This window comes from Lepidochelys olivacea (genome assembly GCF_965140295.1).
Source record: "Lepidochelys olivacea isolate rLepOli2 genome assembly, chromosome: 2".
In the NCBI taxonomy this organism is placed as follows: domain Eukaryota; kingdom Metazoa; phylum Chordata; order Testudines; family Cheloniidae; genus Lepidochelys; species Lepidochelys olivacea.
Window position 1 is genome coordinate 236,007,425 of NC_140412.1, and position 22,004 is coordinate 236,029,428.

General features: G+C 43.2%; 1 protein-coding gene across 3 annotated transcripts in view; it reads right to left on the bottom strand.

Moving 5' to 3' along the window:
- The window catches only part of ARHGAP21 (Rho GTPase activating protein 21), a 195,561-nt gene that overhangs the window by 118,633 nt on the left and 54,924 nt on the right, over nucleotides 1-22,004 (bottom strand). For 2 of the 3 annotated variants that reach the window (XM_084621857.1, XM_084621856.1), the window contains one exon: nucleotides 174-356. The exons of the other annotated variant lie outside the window; for it this stretch is intronic. In XM_084621857.1, coding sequence (XP_084477983.1) covers nucleotides 174-356 — 183 coding nt within the window. The remainder of the gene's footprint in view (nucleotides 1-173; nucleotides 357-22,004) is intronic. 3 annotated transcript variants of the gene reach the window in all.

Below are 22,004 nucleotides of genomic sequence, written 5' to 3' on the forward strand. Positions count from 1 at the left end.
TCTTAAAAGAGATTATTATTTTGACATGGATCATTTTTCCTAATTGCCACACATCCCTAAGGAGTAAAAAAGAAAAAGAAAAAAAGAAAACAAAAACCCAACAAAGCATCATAATGCTCTGTTTCTGAAATATGGAGGTGTTTTGAAAAATATCACTCATTCATTTCACTTACTTTAAAAGAAAAGTGAACAGCAGACTCGGGAGGGTAGACAATGAAGTGTCTTAAGGTAAAACCAAAACCCTGAGACGTCCTCCTTAACACAACTGTTTTTGGACCAGGCCAAGAGAATGTTTCTTCTTCCTCCAATGGTGATACAACTTCACTCTGCTCTTTTCCATCTTTATGTTTTGACACCTAAAATAGGTTAGAAAAAAGTGCTATATTAAAAAATACAGAATTTGCAATTTTGTTTTTCTTAAGAGACAATCCATCTACAAGAAACAAAATTTACAAGACAAAATACACAAACAGGATCATCATATCATCAAGCTGTAAATTTGCCTAATACACTAAGACTTGTTCCAGCAAAGATTAAATCTCAGGTTATATCGTGAATATAGCTATTTTTAAATTGTAAGTGAAGCTGTATGTATGTCAGAAAGTCACTGTACAAAAAAAAAAATCAAGTGCTAGAGTTTAATACTGTGTACTGAACTAATCTAGGGAGATCCACACAGATTGCAAATCTTGTCTGACTCAATTTACTCCATGTACAAATACTGAGCTGCTTCCTGGGTCTCTGCTGGGATTCCATTTCAGATATTTACCCAGCACAAACCCATACATATACTGTACATATAGACCATTCTATCCTGGCCTGTAATTCGCATAAGAATGGCCTAACAGGGTCAGACCAATGGTATCCTATCATCTGAGAGTGGCCGGTGCCAGATACTTCAGAGGCAATGAACTGAATAGGGCAATTTATTGAGTGATCCATCCCATCGACCAGTCCCAGCTTCTAGCAATCAGAGGCTTAGGGAAACCCAAAGCATGCAGTTGTCCCCCTGACCATCTTGGCTAATAGCCATTGATGGGCCTAACCTCCATGAACTTATCTAATTTTTTTTTTCTAGCCGACCTATATTTTTGGCCTTCACAATGTCCCCTGGCAACAAGTTCCACAGGTTGGCTGTGCATTGTGTGAAGAAGTATTTCTTTATATTTGTTTTAAACCGATGCCTATTAATTTCATTGGGTGACCCCTGGTTCTTGGGTTATGCAAAGGAGTAAATAATACTTCCCTATTCACTTTCTTCATAACATTCGTGATTTTATAGACCTCTAATATCTCCCTCCCCTCAGTCATCTCTTTTCTAAGCTGAACAGTTCAAGTCTTTTTAATCTCTCCTTGCATGGAAGTTGTTCCATACCCCTAATCATTTTTGGTGCCCTTCTCTGTACCTTTCCCAATTCTAATATATCTTGTTTGAGATGGGGTGGCTAGAACTGCATGCAGTATTCAAGGTGTGGCAACCCAAGGATTTATATAGCAACAGCATATTTTCTGTCTTATTAACTAGCCCTTTCCTAATGGTTCCTAACATTGTTAGCTTTGTGCACTTCCACTGCACATTGGGCATATGTTTTCAGAGAACCATCTGCAATAACTACAAGATCTTTCTTGAATGGTAACAGCTAATTTAGACACCACCATTTTATATGTATATTTGGGATTCCGCTTGCCAGCATGCATTATTCTGAATTTATCAACAATGAATTTCATCTGCCATTTTGTTCCTCAGTCACCCAATTTTGTAAGATTCCCTTTGTCAGTTTTCACAGTCAGCTTTGGATTTAACTATAATTTTATATTGTCTGCAAACTTTGCCACCTCACTGATGTGTTTTTTCCAGATCATTTATGAATATGTTGAACAACTGGCCCCAGTACAGATCCTTGGGGGATGCCGCTACTTACCCCTCTACACTGTGAAAACTGACCATTTATTCCTACCTTTTATTTCCCATCTTTTAACCAGGTACTGATTCATGAGAGGACCTACCCTCTTATCTCACGACTGCTTGCTTTGCTTAAAAATCTTTGATGAGGGATCTTGTCAAAGGCTTTCTGAAAGTCCAGGTACAGTATATCCCCTGGATCACCCTTGCCCAAAGATTTCTAAATGACTGAGGAGGCATTATTTCCACTTACGAAAGCCATACTAACTCTTCCCCAACATATTGTGTGCATCTGTCTGTCTGATAATTCTGTTCTTTACTATATAGTGCGCTCAGAATTGGTATTCTGAGAGCAGCAGCTGATGAACCAGATCAGTTTTTACTTTTTAACCTCTTTACTTTGCTCCAACAATCACCTTCCATCTGACAAAACTGACACATACAGTAAAGACTCAGCCATAATTGGTTCACAAGTTAAATGTTCTGTCCCTGAAAAGGAACTACACAAGGTATAGACAAAAAGTAAATCCAACTTCTACTTTACAACAACATTTAGAGCAATGTGACAATGGAAATGAGAAAGGCATTTCATTTGTTAGGCTTCTTGATGGAGGTTTAATCCTTTGCTATTCAAGAAAATACTGACTCAACCTCTTTGTTTTTGAGTTCATTCCTAGAGAGTGATTCACCCCCAAGATGTTTCAGTATGCCAATGTCACCCAAAATTATACAAGTAGCAAAGTCAAAATTCCATCTTGTTACACCCCATTCTCCCAAGCATAAACAAAAGCATGTATTTAAGAAGAACCCCAAATATTTATGTAGATTTCATATAACTATAGCTCAAATTATAAAGTTTTAATAAATTGTATATCTTATCCCTTTATCCAGCTGTATATTCAGGCATTGTGATTTTCCAAGCCAATGCCACTTCATGCTTATTTACCTCAAAGCTAAAGTCAAAATAGATTAAAAAAAAAAATACCATGTGAAAACCTATGAGGCCCTCCAAATCGGATCCAGTGTTCTGTGTCTGCTTTGGGTATTTGACCTAGTAATCACTCCGATGTTTTTTCAGTTAGCACGAACAGTCCCACAACTTTAGTGGAAAAAATAGTTACCTACCTTTTGTAACTGTTCAAGATGTGTTGCTCATGTCCATTCCATTCTAGGTGTGCACGCATGCACATGTGCGGAGATTTTTGCCTTAGCGGTATCCGTATAGTTGGCAGTGGCGTCCCCTTGAGTTGATGATTACCTGTTAGGTTCACTCCCTCTGGGGCACCTGGCATTGGCCACTGTTGGCAGACAGGATATTGAGTTGGATGGACCTTTGGTCTGACCCAGTATGGCCGTTCTTATGCCGCACTCACACGCCAGTATATCAGGCATGGCCGACCCTATGTCCTCTCAGTTCGTGCTTGCTGGCAACTCTGACAAAGGGGCACGAGGGCAGGTAATGGAATGGACAGGAGCAACATCTCAAAGAACAACAGTTACAAAAGGTAGGTAACCGGTTTTAATTCTTTGAGTGCTTGCTCATATGAGTCACCTAGAATGGAATTGACAAGCAGTTTTCATGGAGGTGGGCTCAGAGTTCACGGTTATGCAGCTTGCAATAGTGCTCTACCAAAGCCAGCATTGTCTCGGGCCTGCTGAGTAAGTGCGTAATGCGATGTAAATGTGTGGAGAGATGACTAGGTGGCCGCTCTTCAGATCTCTTGGATTGGCATCTGAGCCAAGAAGGTTGCTGATGATGCTTGTGCTCTAGTCAAGCATGCTTTGACTATCGCCAGTGGAGTCACACTCACCTGCTTATAACAGTATTGGATGCAAGCTGAGAGCCAGGACGAGATCCTCTGAGCAGACACTCGGCAACCTTTTATCCTGTCTGCCTCCGCAAGAAACAGCTGCGTTGACTTACAGAAAAGCCATGTCCTGTCAATACAGAAGGCCACTGCACTCCGGACATCCAGGGCACGCAACCTGCACTCCTCTTCAGAATCATGGGGCTTTGGAAAGACGACCGGTAAGAAAATATCTTGGCCGGTATGAAACTGGGAGACTACCGTGGGCTGGGTGCGGCCACAACCAGACCTCGTCCTTGTAGAATACCATATAAGGTGGTTCTAATGCAAGTTACCTGATCTCAGACACACTGTGGGTGGATGCAATCGCCACCCGGGACACAACCTTCCAGGAGAGAAGGAGAAGAGAGCAGGAAGCAAGAGGCTTGAAGGGAGGCCCCACGAGCCTCAATAGCACAAAATTTAAATCCCAGGGAGGGTCAGGATCCCAGACGTGAGGGTAAACACGATCCAGACCTCTCAAGAAGCGGGCCGTCAGTTTGTGAGAGAAAACTGACCTGCCTTAGAATGGAAAGCCGAAATAGCAGCCAGGCAGATCCTAACTGACGACAGGGACAAGCCCGGAAGTTTGAGGTGCAGAAGATAGTCCAAGGTCACTTACAAGAGGCCTGCTCAGCCCTGACGCACCGATCTGAGGCTCAGCACATGAATCTTTTCCACTTTGCCTGGTAGGTCACTCTGGTGGAGGGTTTTCTGCTACCCAGCAAGACCTGTTGTACCCAGGTCGAACATTCTTGCTCTTCTGCATTTAGCCAAGCAGCAGCCACACTGTCAAGTTAAACACTTCCAGGCTCGGGTGCAGGAGACTGCTGTGGTTCGGGGACAACGGATCCTGCCAGAGAGGGAGTTGCAGCGGCGCTGCTACTGAAAGATACAGCAGCGTGCCGAACCAGTGCAAGCAAGGCCACTCGGGGGCTATAAGGCTAACCCTCGCCCTGTCCTGTTTGATCTTCTCAAGGATTCGGTGGATCAATGGCACAGACAGAAAAGGCGTACATCAGGGCTACCGACCACAGAAGAAGGAAAGCATCTGACAGGGAACCCCTGTCCATCCCCCGGAGCGAACAGAACACGTGGCATTTCCTGTTCTGGCAGGAGACGAACAAGTCCATCTGGGGAGTTCCCCTGTTTCAGAAGATCATACTGGCCACCTCCGGATGGAGGATGGGAAGGTCCTGCTGAGGCGATCTGCTAGCACATTCTTGGGCCTGGACAGGTGCACGACCACCACATGAATGGCATGCCACACACAGAAGTCCCAAAGGCGGAGAGCTTCTTGGCAAAGGGCTGACAACCTGGTTCTGCCATGTCTGTTGATGTAATACATCGCTGTGGTATTCTCCATGAGGACCTGCACCACCGTGCCCCTTAGGTGGGGTAAGAAAGCCTGGCAGGCCAGATGACCCATTCTGAGCTCCCTGACGATGTGGTGGGCCAGACTGTCCCGCAATGGGTCAGCCCTAGGTGCTTACCTCGCCCAGGTTCAGTGCCTCCTCCACCGCTCCCTAGCCCAGGTCCAAAGTGTTGTAGACCAGGGTCACCAATAGGGATGAGATCACAAAGGGGACTCTTGCCAACACCGACCCAGCGTCCAACCGAGGGGTGACAGGATGTTATCTGGCACCCTGACCACCCAGTCTAGATCGCGTCTGTTGGGGGTGTAAACCAATGCCAGCCATGCTTGCAGAGGCCAGAAGTATAGCCTGACATGACTGTCCACGTATATACAGGCGGCCATGTGGCCCAGCAACTCCAGGCAGGTGAGCCATAGTGAGCAGGTGGTTCTTCACAAGGGAGATCAGGTCCGACATGTCCGGAAAAAACTCAGCTCTGGGAGGAAGGCTAGTGTGGAGTCGAGAACCACCCCTATGAACTCTATGCATTGAACTGGCCTTAAGGTGGATTTTTTTCTCATCTATCAACAGACCTAGGTCATGGCAGGTGGAACGAACCAAATGGAGGCTCCTCTGCACTTGGTCCCAAGACCTGTCCTTGATGAGCCAGTCATCGAGACACGGGAAGACCTGGACCCCTTGACATCGGAGGTAAGCAGCCACTGGCGCCATACATTTTGTGAAGACCCTTGGAGGCAATGAGAGGCCAAAGGGGAATGCAATGAATTGGAAATGGCATTCGCCCACTATAAAACGGAGGAAATGTCTAGGACCTTGGAATATGGAGATATAGAAATAGACATTCTTCAAGTTGAGGGTGGCAAACCAGTCTCCCAGATCCAGGGAGGGAATGATGGAAGCCAGGGAGACCATGCAAAACTTCAACTTTTTGAGAGACTTGTTGAGATGTCGCAGGTCTAGAATGGGTCTGAGGCCCCCTTTTGCTTTTGGGATTAGGAAGTAGTGGGAGCAGAACCCCTTTCCCTTCATGTCCCAAGGGACCACCTCCACCATTCCCAGGCGCAGGAGGTTCTCAGCCTCTTGACACAGGAGTTGCTCGTGAGAAGGACAGGAAGGAGAAGGAGTGGGAGGGAGGGGCAGCCAAAAACTGCATGGTGCGACTTTGAGACATTATGTATAGCACCCCTGTCCGAAGTGACTTGGGACCAGGTCGAACGGAAGGGATGAAGATGGGTGAGGAAAGACCAGGGTGGGTCCTGGGAGGTGACTGGGAAAGCGTCACTCTCAACTGCACCCTCAAAACAAGCACTTCTGGCCCCCAGGATGTTTTGCCAGGGCGGGCTGCGGGGGTAAGCAGGAGGAAGAAGGGTGAGGCCAGCTGAAATTAGCGTTTCTGTTTCTTCTTGAAGATCCCGGAAGAGACTGCCAAGGCCCAGGCAGCGTTGGCGGCCAGAACTGCTTTCTCACAGGCTGTATGCATGCCCAGCGAACGAAGGGTGGCCCTGGTGTCTTTTAGCTCATGCACCCTCACAGCCATCTGGTCAGAAAGAGACCACTCCCATCGAATGGGAGATCCTGGATCGAGGTCTGCATTTCTTGGGAGAGACCTGAAGTCTGAAGCCAGGAACTGCACCTCATTACAACCGCTGACACAACCACCCGGCTGCCAAGTCCACCGCAACCCACGTCATCTGGAGGGATCACCTGGTAGCCATAGAGCTCTCCACCAGGGTGCCAAATTCCTGGACCAAACCCTGTGGAAGGGACCCCTTGAACTTATGGAGGGAGTCCCATAAGTTAAAGTTGTGGTTTGCCACCCGGAACTGCAAACTGGCCGATGAATACATTTTTCTTCCAAACAGATCCAATCATTTGGCCTCTTCAGTTTTGGGGGTTGCGCTGGTATGCCCGTTTGTCTCTTTCATTAGCCACAGAGACCGCTACCAAGTCTGGGGGGGGGCGTGGGTGTAGAGGTATTCAAATCCCTTGGCCCGGACAAAGTATTTCTTTTCAGCCCTTTTTGAGGAGGGAGGAATGGAGGAAAGTTTGCCAGAGGCTTGGCAATCTTAAGGACACCGTCATGCACCGGTAGTGCAACACAGGTTGGGGTAGAGGCTAACAGGACATTAAACAAGGTGTCTGCCTGCTCAGCCATTTCCTCCACCTCCAGGCCTAAGTTCTCAGCCACCTGACTCAGCAGGGCTTGCTGTATTTTTAAATTGTCCGGCCAGCTGACCCTCAAGTGTCCCGCAACCACCTCATCCAGGGATGAGGATGATGATTGAACATCTGGGGGAGGCTCTGGACATCTTTCTACACAGGAGAGGGAGGCTCAGGGGTGGGCACAATTCCCTGTGACTCTACCACTGAGCGTGCCTCGTGCACTGAGCCTGGTTCCATCGGTGCTACCAGCTGTCACTACGAGGCAGCAGCCAATGAGCGATGTGAAGGGGGCATTGCCATAACCAATGTTCCCCACACGCACCAATAAGGCCACTGTGCTGGCCATGCTACCAAATCAGCACCATAGACGTCGATGCAGCCTCGGGTGCCCATTTGCGCCAGTGCAGTCTAAGCGAGGGACTGAACTGGGCTTCTGTGCTGGAGGAATCATCTTCTGGTGACCACAGTGGGGCCATGAACGGCTGGGTTTCTTTGCTGACCATTGCTGTCGGAGACCGGTGCCCAGACGTCATCGGTGCCAGTATCGAGGGGACCAGAGACACGACGGGAGCACTTCCACAAGGCAGGCAACTGGGACCTGCTCTGAAATGACAACCAGCAGGAAGGCGAGTGGCGTCAGTAATACGGAGACCTGCGTCTTGCTCTGGGGGATCCGTGTAAGACTGCAGCGATTGAGGGTAAGCCCCAGAGGGTCAGGGCTGTGACTCCAGCAATCAGCAGCAGAGATGGAGAGCACTGCTTCATCTTGTGGGAACGGCGGCACCCCACTGCCCTGAGGGGTTTTAGTGGCTGGCTTGCCCTCATGGGGGGCCTTTGTCAGTTCCTGAGGCACATGCTGCATCGGTGGTGAGGGCAGAGACCTGTGCTCTCTCAGCACCAGAGAGTCTGTGACGGCGTCAGTACCATCAGGTTTTTTGGTCCCATGCCACTCCTGGGAGTCGGTGGTGGACCTTTCACAAGGCTAAAGACCGGACTGGGGAGGCATGAGTGCATGGCCCAGTGACCATGGCCTGTTTTGCCCAGTGCTGGGGATCCATTATTTTTGGTCTTTTTGGGCACTGGGGAATGGTGCCAGGCAGAGCCCAAGGCCTGGGGCACACTACGCAGTGAGGCCGAGGAACTTGGCAAGTCCTGATGGGGCTGCACAGAGGCCGGATGCAGGGCGGACTCCATGAGGAAAACCCTGTCAAGGTTCCTTCCCCACTCTGAACTCTAGGGTACAGTTGTGGGGACCTGCATGAAAAACCCCCTAAGCTTATTTTTACCAGCTTCAGTTAAAACTTCCCCAAGGTACAAACTATTTTACCTTTTGCCCCTGGACTTTATTGCTGTCACCACCAAGTGTCTAATAAATATATAACCGGGAAAGAGCCCGCTTGGAAATGTCTTTCCCCCCAAAAAATCCTCCCAAACTCTACACCCCCTTTCCTGGGGAAGGCTTGATAAAAATCCTCACCAATTTGCATATGTGAACACAGACCCAAACCCTTGGATCTTAAGAACAATGAAAAAGCAATCAGGTTCTTAAAAGAAGAATTTTAATTGAAGAAAAAGTAAAAGAATCACCTCTGTAAAATCAGGATGGTAAATACCTTACAAGGTAATCAGATTCAAAACATAGAGAATCCCTCTAGGCAAAACCTTAAGTTACAAAAAGACACAAAAACCGGAATATACATTCCATTCAGCACAACTTATTTTATCAGCCATTTAAACAAAACAGAATCTAACGCATATTTAACTAGATTGCTTATTACCCCTTTACAGGAGTTCTAACCTGCATTCCTGCTCTGGTCCGGGCAAAAACACACAGAGAGAACCCTTTGCTCCCCTCCATACGCTCCAGCTTTGAAAGTATCTTGTCTCCTCATTGGTCATTTTGGTCTGGTGCCAGCAAGGTTATCTCTAGCTTCTTAACCCTTTACAAGTGAAAGGTTTTTTCCTCTGGCCAGGAGGGATTTAAAAGTGGTTAGCCTTCCCTCTATATTTATGAGAGACCCATAGCCAAATATCCCATTCCTTTTGCCTGCGGGGCCGGAAGTTTTTACAAATTCGGCACCTGTCCCTAACTTGTGACTCCCCTAAGCACTTGAGGCAGCTGCTATGGGGGTCACTTATAGGCATAGGCCTGTTGCACTCTGCGCAGGGCTTAAACCTGGGAGACCGGGGCATGTCCCGCCTGGGACAAAGTCCCCACTGGGACCCTAGCTGCTAACTACTAACTACACTTAACACTAAATACTATACACAAGCTATTTACAAGAGTCTAAATCAGTAGGCGAAAAATCACTAGCCCTTGCAATGCAAGGGAAGGCACTCTGACTAACCACCCTGGGCGGTAAGAAGGAACTGAGAGGGTGTAGGGTCGGTGTCGCCTCATATATCAGCGCATGAGAACGGCACTCAAGGGGGCACCACTGCCAACCCTACAAATACCATGAAGGCAAAATCTCCGACGACCGCGCATATAAGCGCGCGCACACCTGGAATGGAATCAACATGAGCAAGCACACGAAGAAGAAAATTAAAGCTTTACCTTTTAGATTAAAAGTGGGCTAGGTCTCCAATAGAATACTTTTCTCTACAATTTTTTTAATCTATAAGAATGAGAGAGATTAGAATTAATTTGAATCAGAGAAGAAAGGCAACTATCCAGGGAAAGAAGGCTTCTGCATAGGCTATTTCCCCAAGAGATGTGAATGATAGCAGTATTCATCACTCTTCATCTGTGGGTAAATCGACTGTGGGAAATTAAACACGAAAATCCTGCATATTGTGGGCCTAATCCAATGCCCACTGAAACCAGTAGAATTGGACTGAAGCCAAAGGGAGAATCCCATAAAAGCCCGAAGCACATGTTGAAGTTATTTGTATATTATTTGTACAGTATTTATTATTCTAACAGTAGCAGTACCTACAGACATCACAGAAAACATAGGTTTTAAGGAGAATTTAAGAGACTCAGGTGGTCATTTGTGAACTTTAGTGAGAAGCTCTCTTCCCAAACATAAAGGGAGTCATGGCAGAATGCGAGAGATGCTTGTTGGAAAAGTGGTTGATCAAGGCCAATGTCACCAGCAGAGTGAAAGAGGGTGATAAAATGTCATAAGAAGAAGTTATCCTGGCAACTTGAAGCCTAAATGATGGAGGGCACTGAAAGCGAGGATAGGAAACCCGTGCTTGGTGTGGTGGAAATGGGCAATCTAGGAGTGGGGATGAGGTGATGAGCCAGGCCAAGAAATTTATAGACTTAACTAAACCTTAATTCAACCTTTAAGCACAGCTATCAAGTTATCTATTTAAGCGCTTTACACCACTACCTTACTATGCAGTTTCTGTGCAATTTTTTCCCCTCAGTTCAATAAACTGAATCTTGTAAACAATGTTGATAAATGCTTTAAATTGTAACCCTCAGACTGCCTTGTATTTAAGGGTGTATCCTCTCAAAAAGTCTCTTACATGCTCATGAGAAAACAGAGAACCAATCCAAGAAGGACAGAGCTGGTTTGATCCCATTAACTGGGCAAACAGGACAGTACTTGAACCACTGTCCTCAGAACTCTTCATTGCTAAATTTTTCAAGCCAAAGTGCAGGGGATTCAGTTTAAGTCCCACATAGTAGTGTGGAGATAAATGTCAAGTTTGTACAGAATAGGTGGTACATTTGAAAAGTTTTGCCCAAGACAAATGATAGAAATAAGAAAAAAAATCACATTAGATGTGAATGTTACACATTGAAGTGTAAGATAAATATTTAGATAGGTCATGCATATTCCAATGTTTTTCAAAAGTTTAAATTAATACCGTTTATTACAAGAGTGTCACACACACCGTTAATTTATGTAGATAGCAATGGCCTAGTTAATCAAATAGAAATTTCAGAATGAATTTACTAGGGATCACTGAAGTTAATTCTTCTGAAACTGAAATCCGATAGATACAAAAAACCCTGTAAGACCTGAAGTAGCGTCATAACATAGCAATCTGAGTGACCTAAGATTAGACTGTCCCTGGAGTTAAGAGACAAGGTGGGGGAGGTAGTATCTTTTATTGGACCAACTTCTGTTGGTGAGAGAGACAAGCTTTTGATCCACACTGAGTTAAAAGTTAAAATTGTAAAGGAATTAACTTACATTTATGTCAAAATTTAGCTGATGAGATTGCCTATAATGGCATGTGGCCCATTGGCAACTGCCAGTAACAAAAGTCCCCAACTGCTGGAGATGAGACATTAGATGGGGAGGACTCTCAATTACTAGAGAGAATTCTCTCCCTGGTAGGTATTGCCCACATGCTCAGGGTCTGATTGGCATATTTGGGGTCAGGAAGGAATTTTCCCCCAGGTCAAATTGGCAGAGACCCTGGGGGGGTTTCACCTTCCTCTGCACCATGAGGCATAGATCACTTGCAGGTTTAAACTAGTGTAAATGGTGAATTCTGTGTAACTTAAAAAGTCTTCAAATCATGATCTGAGAACTGCAGTAACTCAGCCAGAGTTTAGGGGTCTATTTCAGGAGTGGGTGAGGTTCTGTGGCCTACAATGTGCAGGAGGTCACACTAGATGATCACGAAGGTCCCTTCTGACTTTAAAGTCTATGAAAGATGTTAGATTGACATTTTATTCACAGAGCACGTACAGGGAAGTTAATTCTCCATCTTCAATCTTTAGCTCTCTGAGACTGCCAACAAGGGGTCTGAAAGTATTAATTATAATGACAGCAGCAGTCATGTCACAAAATACAATTTGTTTAATGTCACCCAATGAATAGCCATCAGATGGCAGCAATTTTCAGCCACTGCTGTGACCAGAGAAGGATCTGAATTAGTTACAAGTTAAAAACTCCATGTCATGTTACTAGTCCCATGAACCATCCAGACAAACACCCAAAATTACACCCTATCCATCAAAACCTCCCTCTTTAAAAAAAATTTTTTGGAAGAAAAAGAAGTTTTCCAATATAAAATGAAGCTGTATGATTTACAAGAAAAAAAAATATGCACAGGAAAAATGTTGATTTCTATAGACAAGAATGACTTACTGAGGGCAGAGCTTCTACACACTTTTACTTGTGAACTGAATATGATAGTCACGTAAAAGAATACACATTTCCTAAATTTACTTCTCTCTAAAGAGCCTTCACTTGCATTTCATCAGCATGAAAAATGTAAAAAGAAAAGGAGTACTAGTGGTACCTTAGAGACTAACCAATTTATGAGCTGTAGCTCACGAAAGCTTATGCTCAAATAAATTGGTTAGTCTCTAAGGTGCCACTAGTACTCCTTTTCTTTTTGTGAATACAGACTAACATGGCTGCTACTCTGAAACATGAAAAATGTAGTTAGTTACATAATGAATGATTTATCTTCATTAAACTAAGTTCTGACAAACTAGACTATTTTGTAACATACATCTTAGTAAAGATGTGTGTCTCCGTTTCATTTTAAACAGAAGATAAATCCCTGAATCTCTGTGGATTATCAGATCACACAGTCAGAAACTGAAACACCAAATTAGACAGGAGCTGAACAATCCAAGTTTAAGTACACTTTACCTAAAAAGAGTTCAAGAAACAGTTCTAGAAGTCCTGAGGGAAAGGAGGTTTTTTTCAAATCTCAAAACACCATTTCCTGTTCTGTGTAGTTACCATAATACAGTAACTCCTCACTTAACGTCATAGCTATGTTCCTGAAAAATGCGACTAAGTGAAACGATGTTAAGTGAATCCAGTTTCCCCATAAGAATTAATGTAAATGGGGGGAAATTCCAGGGAAAGGTTCCAGGGAAATTTTCTTTTTTGCCAGACAAATGGCATTATATACATTTCAAACAATTTTAAACAAGCAATAATATACTACAATCATCATTTCTGAGTATGAAGCTTAGTTGAGGTGATGGAGTCAGAGTCCTCCCCCTTTACTTCACATGCTGCATCCTCACTCCCCCCCTCCCCTCCCCTCCCTTCTAAATGCCGCAAGCCAGCTGATTGCTGCAGGCAGGAGGCAGGGGAGGGAGGGGGGAGGCGCGCGCTGAGTCCTCACTCTGCCCCGGGCAGGAGGGAGGGGGGAGATCAGCTGGTTTGCCGGGTTAGGGAGGGAGGGGGCGCCTGCGCGCCAAGTCCTCGCTCTTCCCCCCTCCCTCCAAAACACCGCAAGCCGGCTGATTGCCCTGGGTAGGAGGGAGGGGGGAGGAGCAAGGACTCAGCACACCTCCCCCATCCTTCCCCTGCCTCCAGCAATCAGCTGGCTTGCGGCGTTTTGGAGGCAGGAGGGAGAGGGAAGAAGCGAGGACTTTGCCCCAGGCAGAAGGCAGAGGGAGGGGGAGCCTGTGCGCCATCAGCTGGCTTGCGGTGTTCCGGAGGCAGGGGACGGAGGGGGAGCCTGCACACCAAGTCCTCGCTCCTTCCCCCTCCCTCCAAAATGCCACAAGCCAGCTGATTGCTGCAGGCAGGAGGTGGGGGGAGAAGAGAGAAGGCGCTGAGCTGCGGGGTCTGCCAGCAGGCAGGAGGTGGTATGGGGAGGAGGAGGGTGGCGTGTAGGGAGGCTGCCAGCTGTGGAGAAAGCAGGCAGCCTAACAACGTAAGAGTGGAGCATTGCACAACTTTTCATTGCTGCTCAATTAGGGAGCATGTTCGTTTAACGATGAAACAACGTTAATCAGGACGACTTTAAGTGACGAGTTACTGTACATATGAGATGCTGAAATTTACAGTAAATACTTTGCCTTGAATATTGCATTTAGTAATAAACACTGTTTTCTGAACTGTGAAGTAATCCACAGACTGCAGGATAGACTCTTGAGCTGAATTTAACAATAAGTTAGCATCCTGACAGCCTTCCAACAAGCTGCCCAACTAAACTAAGTAAGATTAGTAGGCATTCTTGATGTTTTTAAATAAAATATTTTTCACATAAAAAGATAAAATATACAACTTTTCAGACCATCTTCATACAACAAAAAGTGGACCAAATAAAGTTCACAAATCCAAACCAATATTTTACAAATCATTAGCAGGTTATCTTTAAGCTTCTGTGTGCTTCGTATGGGTAGCCCCGTGCAACAAAATAGTCGGCCTGGAGGTGACAAAGGCATGGATAACTGCAACAAAAAATCCTAAATTCTGAGAAATCTTCCAGTTGGCTTCCTTCCCATACTCACAATACACCTCTCTCTCTCTCTCTCTCTCTCTCTCTCTCTATGTAGAACTCTAACACTGTCTGGTCAGCTGACCACCACTAAACAAACAAATATATTAACAGTTGCCTTAAAAATATCCAACATATTTTACATTCAAGGATGAACATTAACCAATTAATCCTCAAAACAACCCTGCAAGTCAAGTATACAGCTGCTAGTATAAAAGTTTAAATACCATGGAGAAATCTTCAGTCTTTGTGGCAAATTTTGTGACTCCCATTGAGGTTTGAGGGAGTCACTTAGGTTGTGAGTCTACCAAGTCAACAAACTCAAGTCAACAAATTGTAGCATACTGTGTGATGGGCAGTTCACAACCCTGACTGCATTTTGGTTTATGTAATAAACAGTAAAGTGTTACAGGGGACTACTTACAGTGTAAATTAATTCTCTGAATGAAGGTACAAGCAAATACAGTACCAGAAAATCCAAAGTTATATTCCCTATTTTTTATGTGCATGTCTGGTCTATTACATACATACACAGGAGAAGATTTTTAAAAGGCACAAACAGGAGGTAGGTGCCCAACTTCCATTTACTTTCTATGGAAGCTGAGCTCCAAGTGTCCTTTGTGCCTTTCAAAATCGCCCCCAAAATTAAGTTGAAACATTTAATAGAGTTTATTACTGACAGCAATAGCCTTAACTATGTCTTCAATGCAGTTCATCTGGGTGATTGGCACCCAGATCTGAGCATCTGGGTTAGCCGAGCTTGGGGAAAAGAAGCAAAGCTATTCTTGAGTTAGTCTCCTCACTGGCACCTCACTCAACCATGTGTGTTGCTAGGATTTCTAGAAGCACATCACATGGCTCTTAGCCCTGCAGAAAGTTGAGCCACTCTGATTCTTTCCCAGTAAATTGTGGGAGAACTTGTCTGTCCTCCTGGGCACACGGGGGAAAGTGAGCAAACATTGAAGAACTAAGCATTTAAATTGTTTATCTTATGCCCCCACTGCAAAGTGGGTGGGTTACCAGCACAAGTGAAAGCAGCACTCAGGTTTGGCTAATCCCAAAACAGCTAGCTAGATTGGGTTGAAATCACCACCAAAACTTAAATGAGATGTTTTGGGCATGGACAGAAGCCAAATTAGGGGTAACATCCAAATAATCTTGGTTAACTCTGCAATAAAGACACACTAAGTTAACTACGTTAGGTGTTTTCCTAAATGTCTCCCCTCTAAGCACTTTGTTACTGCTCATTTGTATTAGGATAAAGATTATAAAGATTAGATTTTTAATCAGCAAATGTCAAGTTCACTACGTACCCACAAGCCAATGAAAAAATATTTCTATCGATAATAATCAAAACGTACAGATGGCAAAGAAAAACTATGCTTGAGAACTTAGTCTGATTTAATGATATTTACTCTGTATATTTTAATATGTGATGTTGACAATTTAACTGTTATAAAGCTTTAACTTTTTGAATTTCAATGTCTGTCATTAAATAATTACAGTCTCACCCCTGTTGTCTGATCTTTTCATAATTTCCCACAACTGAAAATTTTTTAAAAAGATAGAATTCTAAAGAATGCTTACAAACAAACAGATCTATCAAAATTATAAAAAAATAAAAATCAAATTCTGGTAAGCCTAATTATAAATGTTTAAAGAGCACGTGGGAGTCAGGTGTGTGTACAGAGAAGGCAGTATTTTTTATCAGCTGTAGAATCATGCTCCCCCGTCTGTCTCCACTCAGGCATCTGGAAATATCTAGTTCACACTGAGCATGCTCAAAAGCATAAAATCTGCAGATTAACATCACATCATCTTATTTACACTGTTGTTCCAGCACAAGCAACTCGATACCTAACCTCATTAGCAAGGTATTTTAAATGACAGAAGAATTGGAAATTGGAATTGCCCTCTTCCTTGTTCTGGACCCAAAAATCAGATGTGTAACTAAGACCAGAGGTGGCAACTAGCTACTTCTACCTGTGCTATACTGCTCGACTCTAATATATCCAGAGCATAGAAACTTGTTACAGCGCAACAGGGAATAATGTTGGAATAGCCAAATGAGTCAGCCTCCCACTATTACAAAGGTTCGGTCATTAATTGCCAACTCACTGACTGCAGTGTACAAAAAAAATTAACAAGTCACGAAAAAAAAACAATGCAATAAGATCCAAACCTCTGTTTCAGTTTCTTCCATGAAATTTCAGGAGAGAACCGTGGTTGTGCCGGGGGGGTGGCGTGTGTCACTTGCATGCTAGTAAGTTTTCCACTGTGAATGGGGATTATTTAATTAGTATATTATTCCTGCCTTCACCATCTTCACTAGAACTTATGGTCAGCAAAACTTTTGTCACTCAGGGGTGTGAAAAACAATGCTGAAACTTGCAGCTGAAAAACAGCACTGAAATCTACAGCGCTGAAACTTGTAGCGCATAGGCGTTTATTTTTTTTTACACCCCTGAGCAAGAAAGTAGCTGTGGTGTAACATGGCAGTGTAGACAAGTCCTTACAGTGACTTCTGACAACCTGTAGGATTTTGTCCAATGACTGTAGAGGTGTTAACAGGGCACTCCACCTTGCATGGTCCCTTAGAATATGTGCTAACTACCTATGCTAAATAATCTGTTCCACCTTGTATTTAGCTTTCAGGTTCAGAGTACCTTTCCTAGATCTGAAGAAGAGCTCTGTGTAGCTCGAAAGTCTGTTGTTGTGAGACAAAAGATTGTCCAATAGAAGTTATTACCTCACCAATCTTGTCTTTCTAATCTGTAGGGGGGTAATCTCAGGAAACGTCAGGAGTTTTGTTTCATCTCTTAATACCAGAAAAGGATATTGACATATCCCTTTTCATTTATGGATCTCCCTCTCCACAGGAGATTAAAGAAAAAAGTTGTTTTTTTATTATTTTTTCAGTAGCAAATTAGGCCTGGTTGACACATACAAGTTGAATCAATTTAACTAAAATCAGTTTAAACAGTTATTTATACTAACTTTATTTAAAATCAGTGCAACTTTGATCAGGCCCTATACTTCAAATAACAGAGGATTTCATGGAACACTGCTTTTTAAAAAAAAAAAAAAAAAAATCACACACAGGGGGAAGCATGGGAGAACAGGATATCCCAACACATGAGAACGCCCATACTGAATCAGGCCAATGATCCATCTACCCCAGCATACTGCCATCAGACAGTGGCCAGTGCCAGATGCTTCAGAAGGAATTAACAGAACAGGGCAATTTATCAAGTGATCCATCCCCTGGAGTCCAGTCCCAGCTTCCGGCAGTTAGAGATTTAGAGACACCCACCGCATGGAGTTGCACCCCTGACCATCTTGGCAATTGCCATTGATGGACCTATCCTCCATAACAAAATATCTTTTGCAGTTTTTCTGTTTATGTCTGGTCATTAATGTGTCCCTTTACAGACCAATGCCAGATCACAATACTAAAAATATAAAAATTCCATCTAATTCTGGTCAGAAAAAATTCAAAACAAAAAGAAATTAAGGGCTTCCTTGTTTTATTATAGCTTAATTAACAGAGGCCTCCATTCTTTAACAGCTACATCCTCTTCAAATTGGAAAGAAAGGAAACATCTGTAGGGCTGGTAGCATATCAACAGCAAAATTTGTCAGATGTGAGCTTAAGTTGGTTAAATACCTTCTTCATTAGTGAAGGCTGAGCTGTTACAAACAGGTAACATCACTGCATGATGGAGAGTCTTAGTGCCAAAAAAGAGGTTTCCAGCAACAAGATTTGGAAGGGGAGAAGGAAAAGGAATAAAACCCTTAGAAGAGGAGCTAAAAAAAAGCTTTCCCAGTGGCTCGACAGAAATAACGACAAATGATTTGCCTAGAGGGCTGCCAATCACTGCCTTGCCAGCTCTTTCTTCCAGTGCCAGAGGGATAGCTAGAGGATCCACATTCTCCCACATAGCTCTTCCGTGCACCACTCCACTTCCTAAGTGCTGAAAAAGACTTATTAATTCTCCTAGGTGAGATGGCTGCTGAGAAGGTATGAAGGAGATAGACAGGCTCCCTTCTTGAAATGACCAGGTCTTTGAGAATGGGGCCAAGCCATCCATTACGTTCCGATTCTCACTATACTCTCAAAGCCCATTAAAGTACACTGCTACACACCTGAGATGGGTTTGCACAACCACAAGCTACAAATCAGAAGTAATGTACAGCATAACATCTGGCCTTCAGGAAAGTAACTCCACTTCATTAACCACAGGCAGAAGCACCTTCAGACTAAATAGCAAGTGATGTCATCAGTACAAGCACTGTTTCTGTGCATGCCAGTCTCATCATCATAGCTTGAGGCTATGTCTTGCCACAATGATTTACGCTGAGCCAGCAGTAGAGCCCAGATGTCTCCCAACTGGCTGCATTGCCAGAAGTAGACCATGCCTCACCACAACTCCTTACCCAAAAAGAGGCAGCATCCTTAACCTAGGACTTTATTTCTAATGTAATTCATTGCACAGTTAGAACACTGAGCAGAAGTTCTACTCTGCTTTCAGCAACAGCACAGATGGACTCTGCATCTGGTTTCCTCTACAAAACTATAAATAGTTGTGGACGTTTTTCTACCTACCTATAGTAGGTACTCATGTTGGTCCCCATTTCTGTAGCACTGAGCATCTCACAATCTTTAATGTATTTACCCACACACCAACTGTGAGGTAAGGAAGTATTTTTATTCCCATTTTACAAATAGGAAATTGACATACCACACACACATTAAGGGTTTGTATACACAAATAAATTGCACTTGTTAAATTAAACATGCAAAGTTGCAACAATTTAGTTAAACCAGCATATAGACCAGTCCTTAGTGACTTGTCTGAGGTCACAAAGTCTGTGATGGAGCAGGGAACAGAACCTGTGTCTCAAGTCCAAGTTAACACCCTAACCATGAGACCATCTTGGATTGCTACTTTGAGCCATTCTTTCAGCTTTTTAGATTCCACGGTCAAAAGATTTACCTGGCCCCTAAAGAGAGAGCTTTCAGAACAAACTACATAACAGATTTTATAGAAAGGTTTTCCATTTCAAACCTAAACATTCCAGGAAAAGGTAATTCATTCGCCAAATGTTGAGAACATAATGTTCGAGACCACAAGAAAGCTAAGGGAATAAGACTAACACCTAACCCCCCTCCCCCCCCCGCCAAAAAAAGCCAGCCTATTAAAGCTTGTTTTTAATCAACAACACTGTAAACCTAATTACTTTAAATCATGACTGGATGTTTTCCTAAAAGATATGCTCTAGGAATTATTTTGGGTCCTAGATGGATCACAGTGGTCCCTTCTGGCCTTGGAATCTATGAATTGTACTGTACTCAAACACGGAGGTGTAAGAAACTGGAGACATACAACTCTTTAAGGGTTACATTTTTAAAACAAATTTTTCTGTCATCAATGTACAATGCAATAGGAAAGTTTCCAGATTACACATTAAGAGGTTGAAGAACTCCACACATACAAAACAAAATTAGGGTATATCCCACAAAAACAGGCATTTTGTGCTTGCCAAGTAGGCTCTCCGTTACAAGCTGAAGTGGTATACAAAGACTAAGTTAAAACAAGCACACACGATGCTAAAACACAGCCATCCTAACTTCTCTACATAGAGGATGGAGAAACAAACAACTTTTGCCGGTTTTTTGTCCTTCCAGAATATTGCAAACAAAATCGGAGGCCACAAAAACAAAAGTATATTACCTAAGGCAGTGGTTCCCAAACTGGGGAATTAATAGCAGCCAACGCAGAGACAGCTAAACCTACACTTGGGACGCCGGCCAGGAAAGACTGTCTATTGTAACAGAAAACTGTATTAATAAAATATATTTAACATATGTAAATTAAGTCTACTCGTATTTGCATGGCTATCACTTTTTTTAACTGCTTACTGCTGCCAAGTTATTTTCCAGTATTTACAAACATCAAATAATACTTTTTGTATCAGGTACATCCATCAACAGGGAATTCAATCATCAACTGTTTCCTTTAATGAATAATTTTATGCCTTTTTAAAAAAATTCTAAAAACAACAAAAATCCCTCAACTAATGAAAGAGGAAAATGCATTATGCATAGTTTTTCTGGGGAAGAGAAGGGAGGTAGAAGGCAAAAATATGAATACTGTATGAAAATATCCAATGCAAAATGTAAAAATTGCAAAATAGCCATCAACCTGCAGTCATTCCCAAAAGGAATTTAACCATCCTTGTTATTTTGTTATCCTTTAGATTAACTGAGAAATGATTAATTTGGTAAAGCTTTTTTAATGTTAACAGACTCTCCTAAAGAAGAGTATCCCTGCAGTGCAGCAATCTCTGCAGCATTTCTACATTCTGAAGCTTGTATGCAATGTGATAGCTAGGCTACTGCACTGTTTATTCTCTTTCCCCAAAATTACTTTACAAGTTTTGGAAGCAGAGGGAACTGCAGTACTTTATATGAAAAGAAAGCCTATGACAATGAACAGAACTATTATATTGTTAATCTGTTTTACACTAAAAAGCCACAACAGTCTATGCATTAGTCCAACCTATAACATGAGCATAACACGCCTCCTTTATTTACCTACTTCTCCATATACTGTACTAGAAAGACCCCTACTCCACCCATTCAAATAGTCAGACCTATTCTTTACAATGAAGCCATGTGATTAGCTACAGTGAAAAATTCCAAAAGGATGGAAACAACATTCAGAAGCTCTGCTCCTCAATAAATTATTTAAAGCTATTATATAGGGAGACTCATGGCCTAGTGGGGGCTGTGTTCTTCACTGCTGTGGGATTCAATTCCTGGTCTCTTGAATGTTTGTGAAGGGAGCGAGGAAAAACAACAGAGCCTTACTTTACTCAAAACAACCCCTGTGATCAACTATAGAAAAGGTATTGATCAACTCACAAATACTTAGTCTATGCAGTTCACTTTTACCAGAAAGTGGATAGAATCACCTTCAAGGATATGTATGCATGTGTCAAAGGCTGCGGAAATTATGTATCCTCAAAGCTCCATAAAAAGCCATGGAGGAAGAATTCCTCCACCTCCATGTTAAAGAAAGAACCAAGTCAGGTTGCTGAGTAAAGGTACAGTTTGTATTGTTATTTTCCATATATTTGCCAAAAGAAAGAGCTTCTTTAGGTCACACTTCATTCTACTGATTTTTGTTTCTGAGACTTCAAGTCTATGTACACCAACTCCTTACAACACTCTCAGTTCATTGTGAATTTTAAAATAATTTTCAAAAGATAAAGCTAAATCCTCAAAAAACAGACTGAGAATTATTAGTCCTGTCAGAAAGACTCGAAGCTGTTAACATTGGGATTAATAATCTATTATACTGATGGAACAATTTGGAGATGCATACAACACAAACAGGCGTGCATGGAAATCTGTTTCTAGAAGACAATTCTCCCACATGATATGAGCTTGCCATCTGCTACCCCCCCTTAACTAATCCTTAAATTTTGCAATCATGTGGAAGTTTTAAGCAGTCTGTGCATCTCCCACTGTTGAAACTACCCATC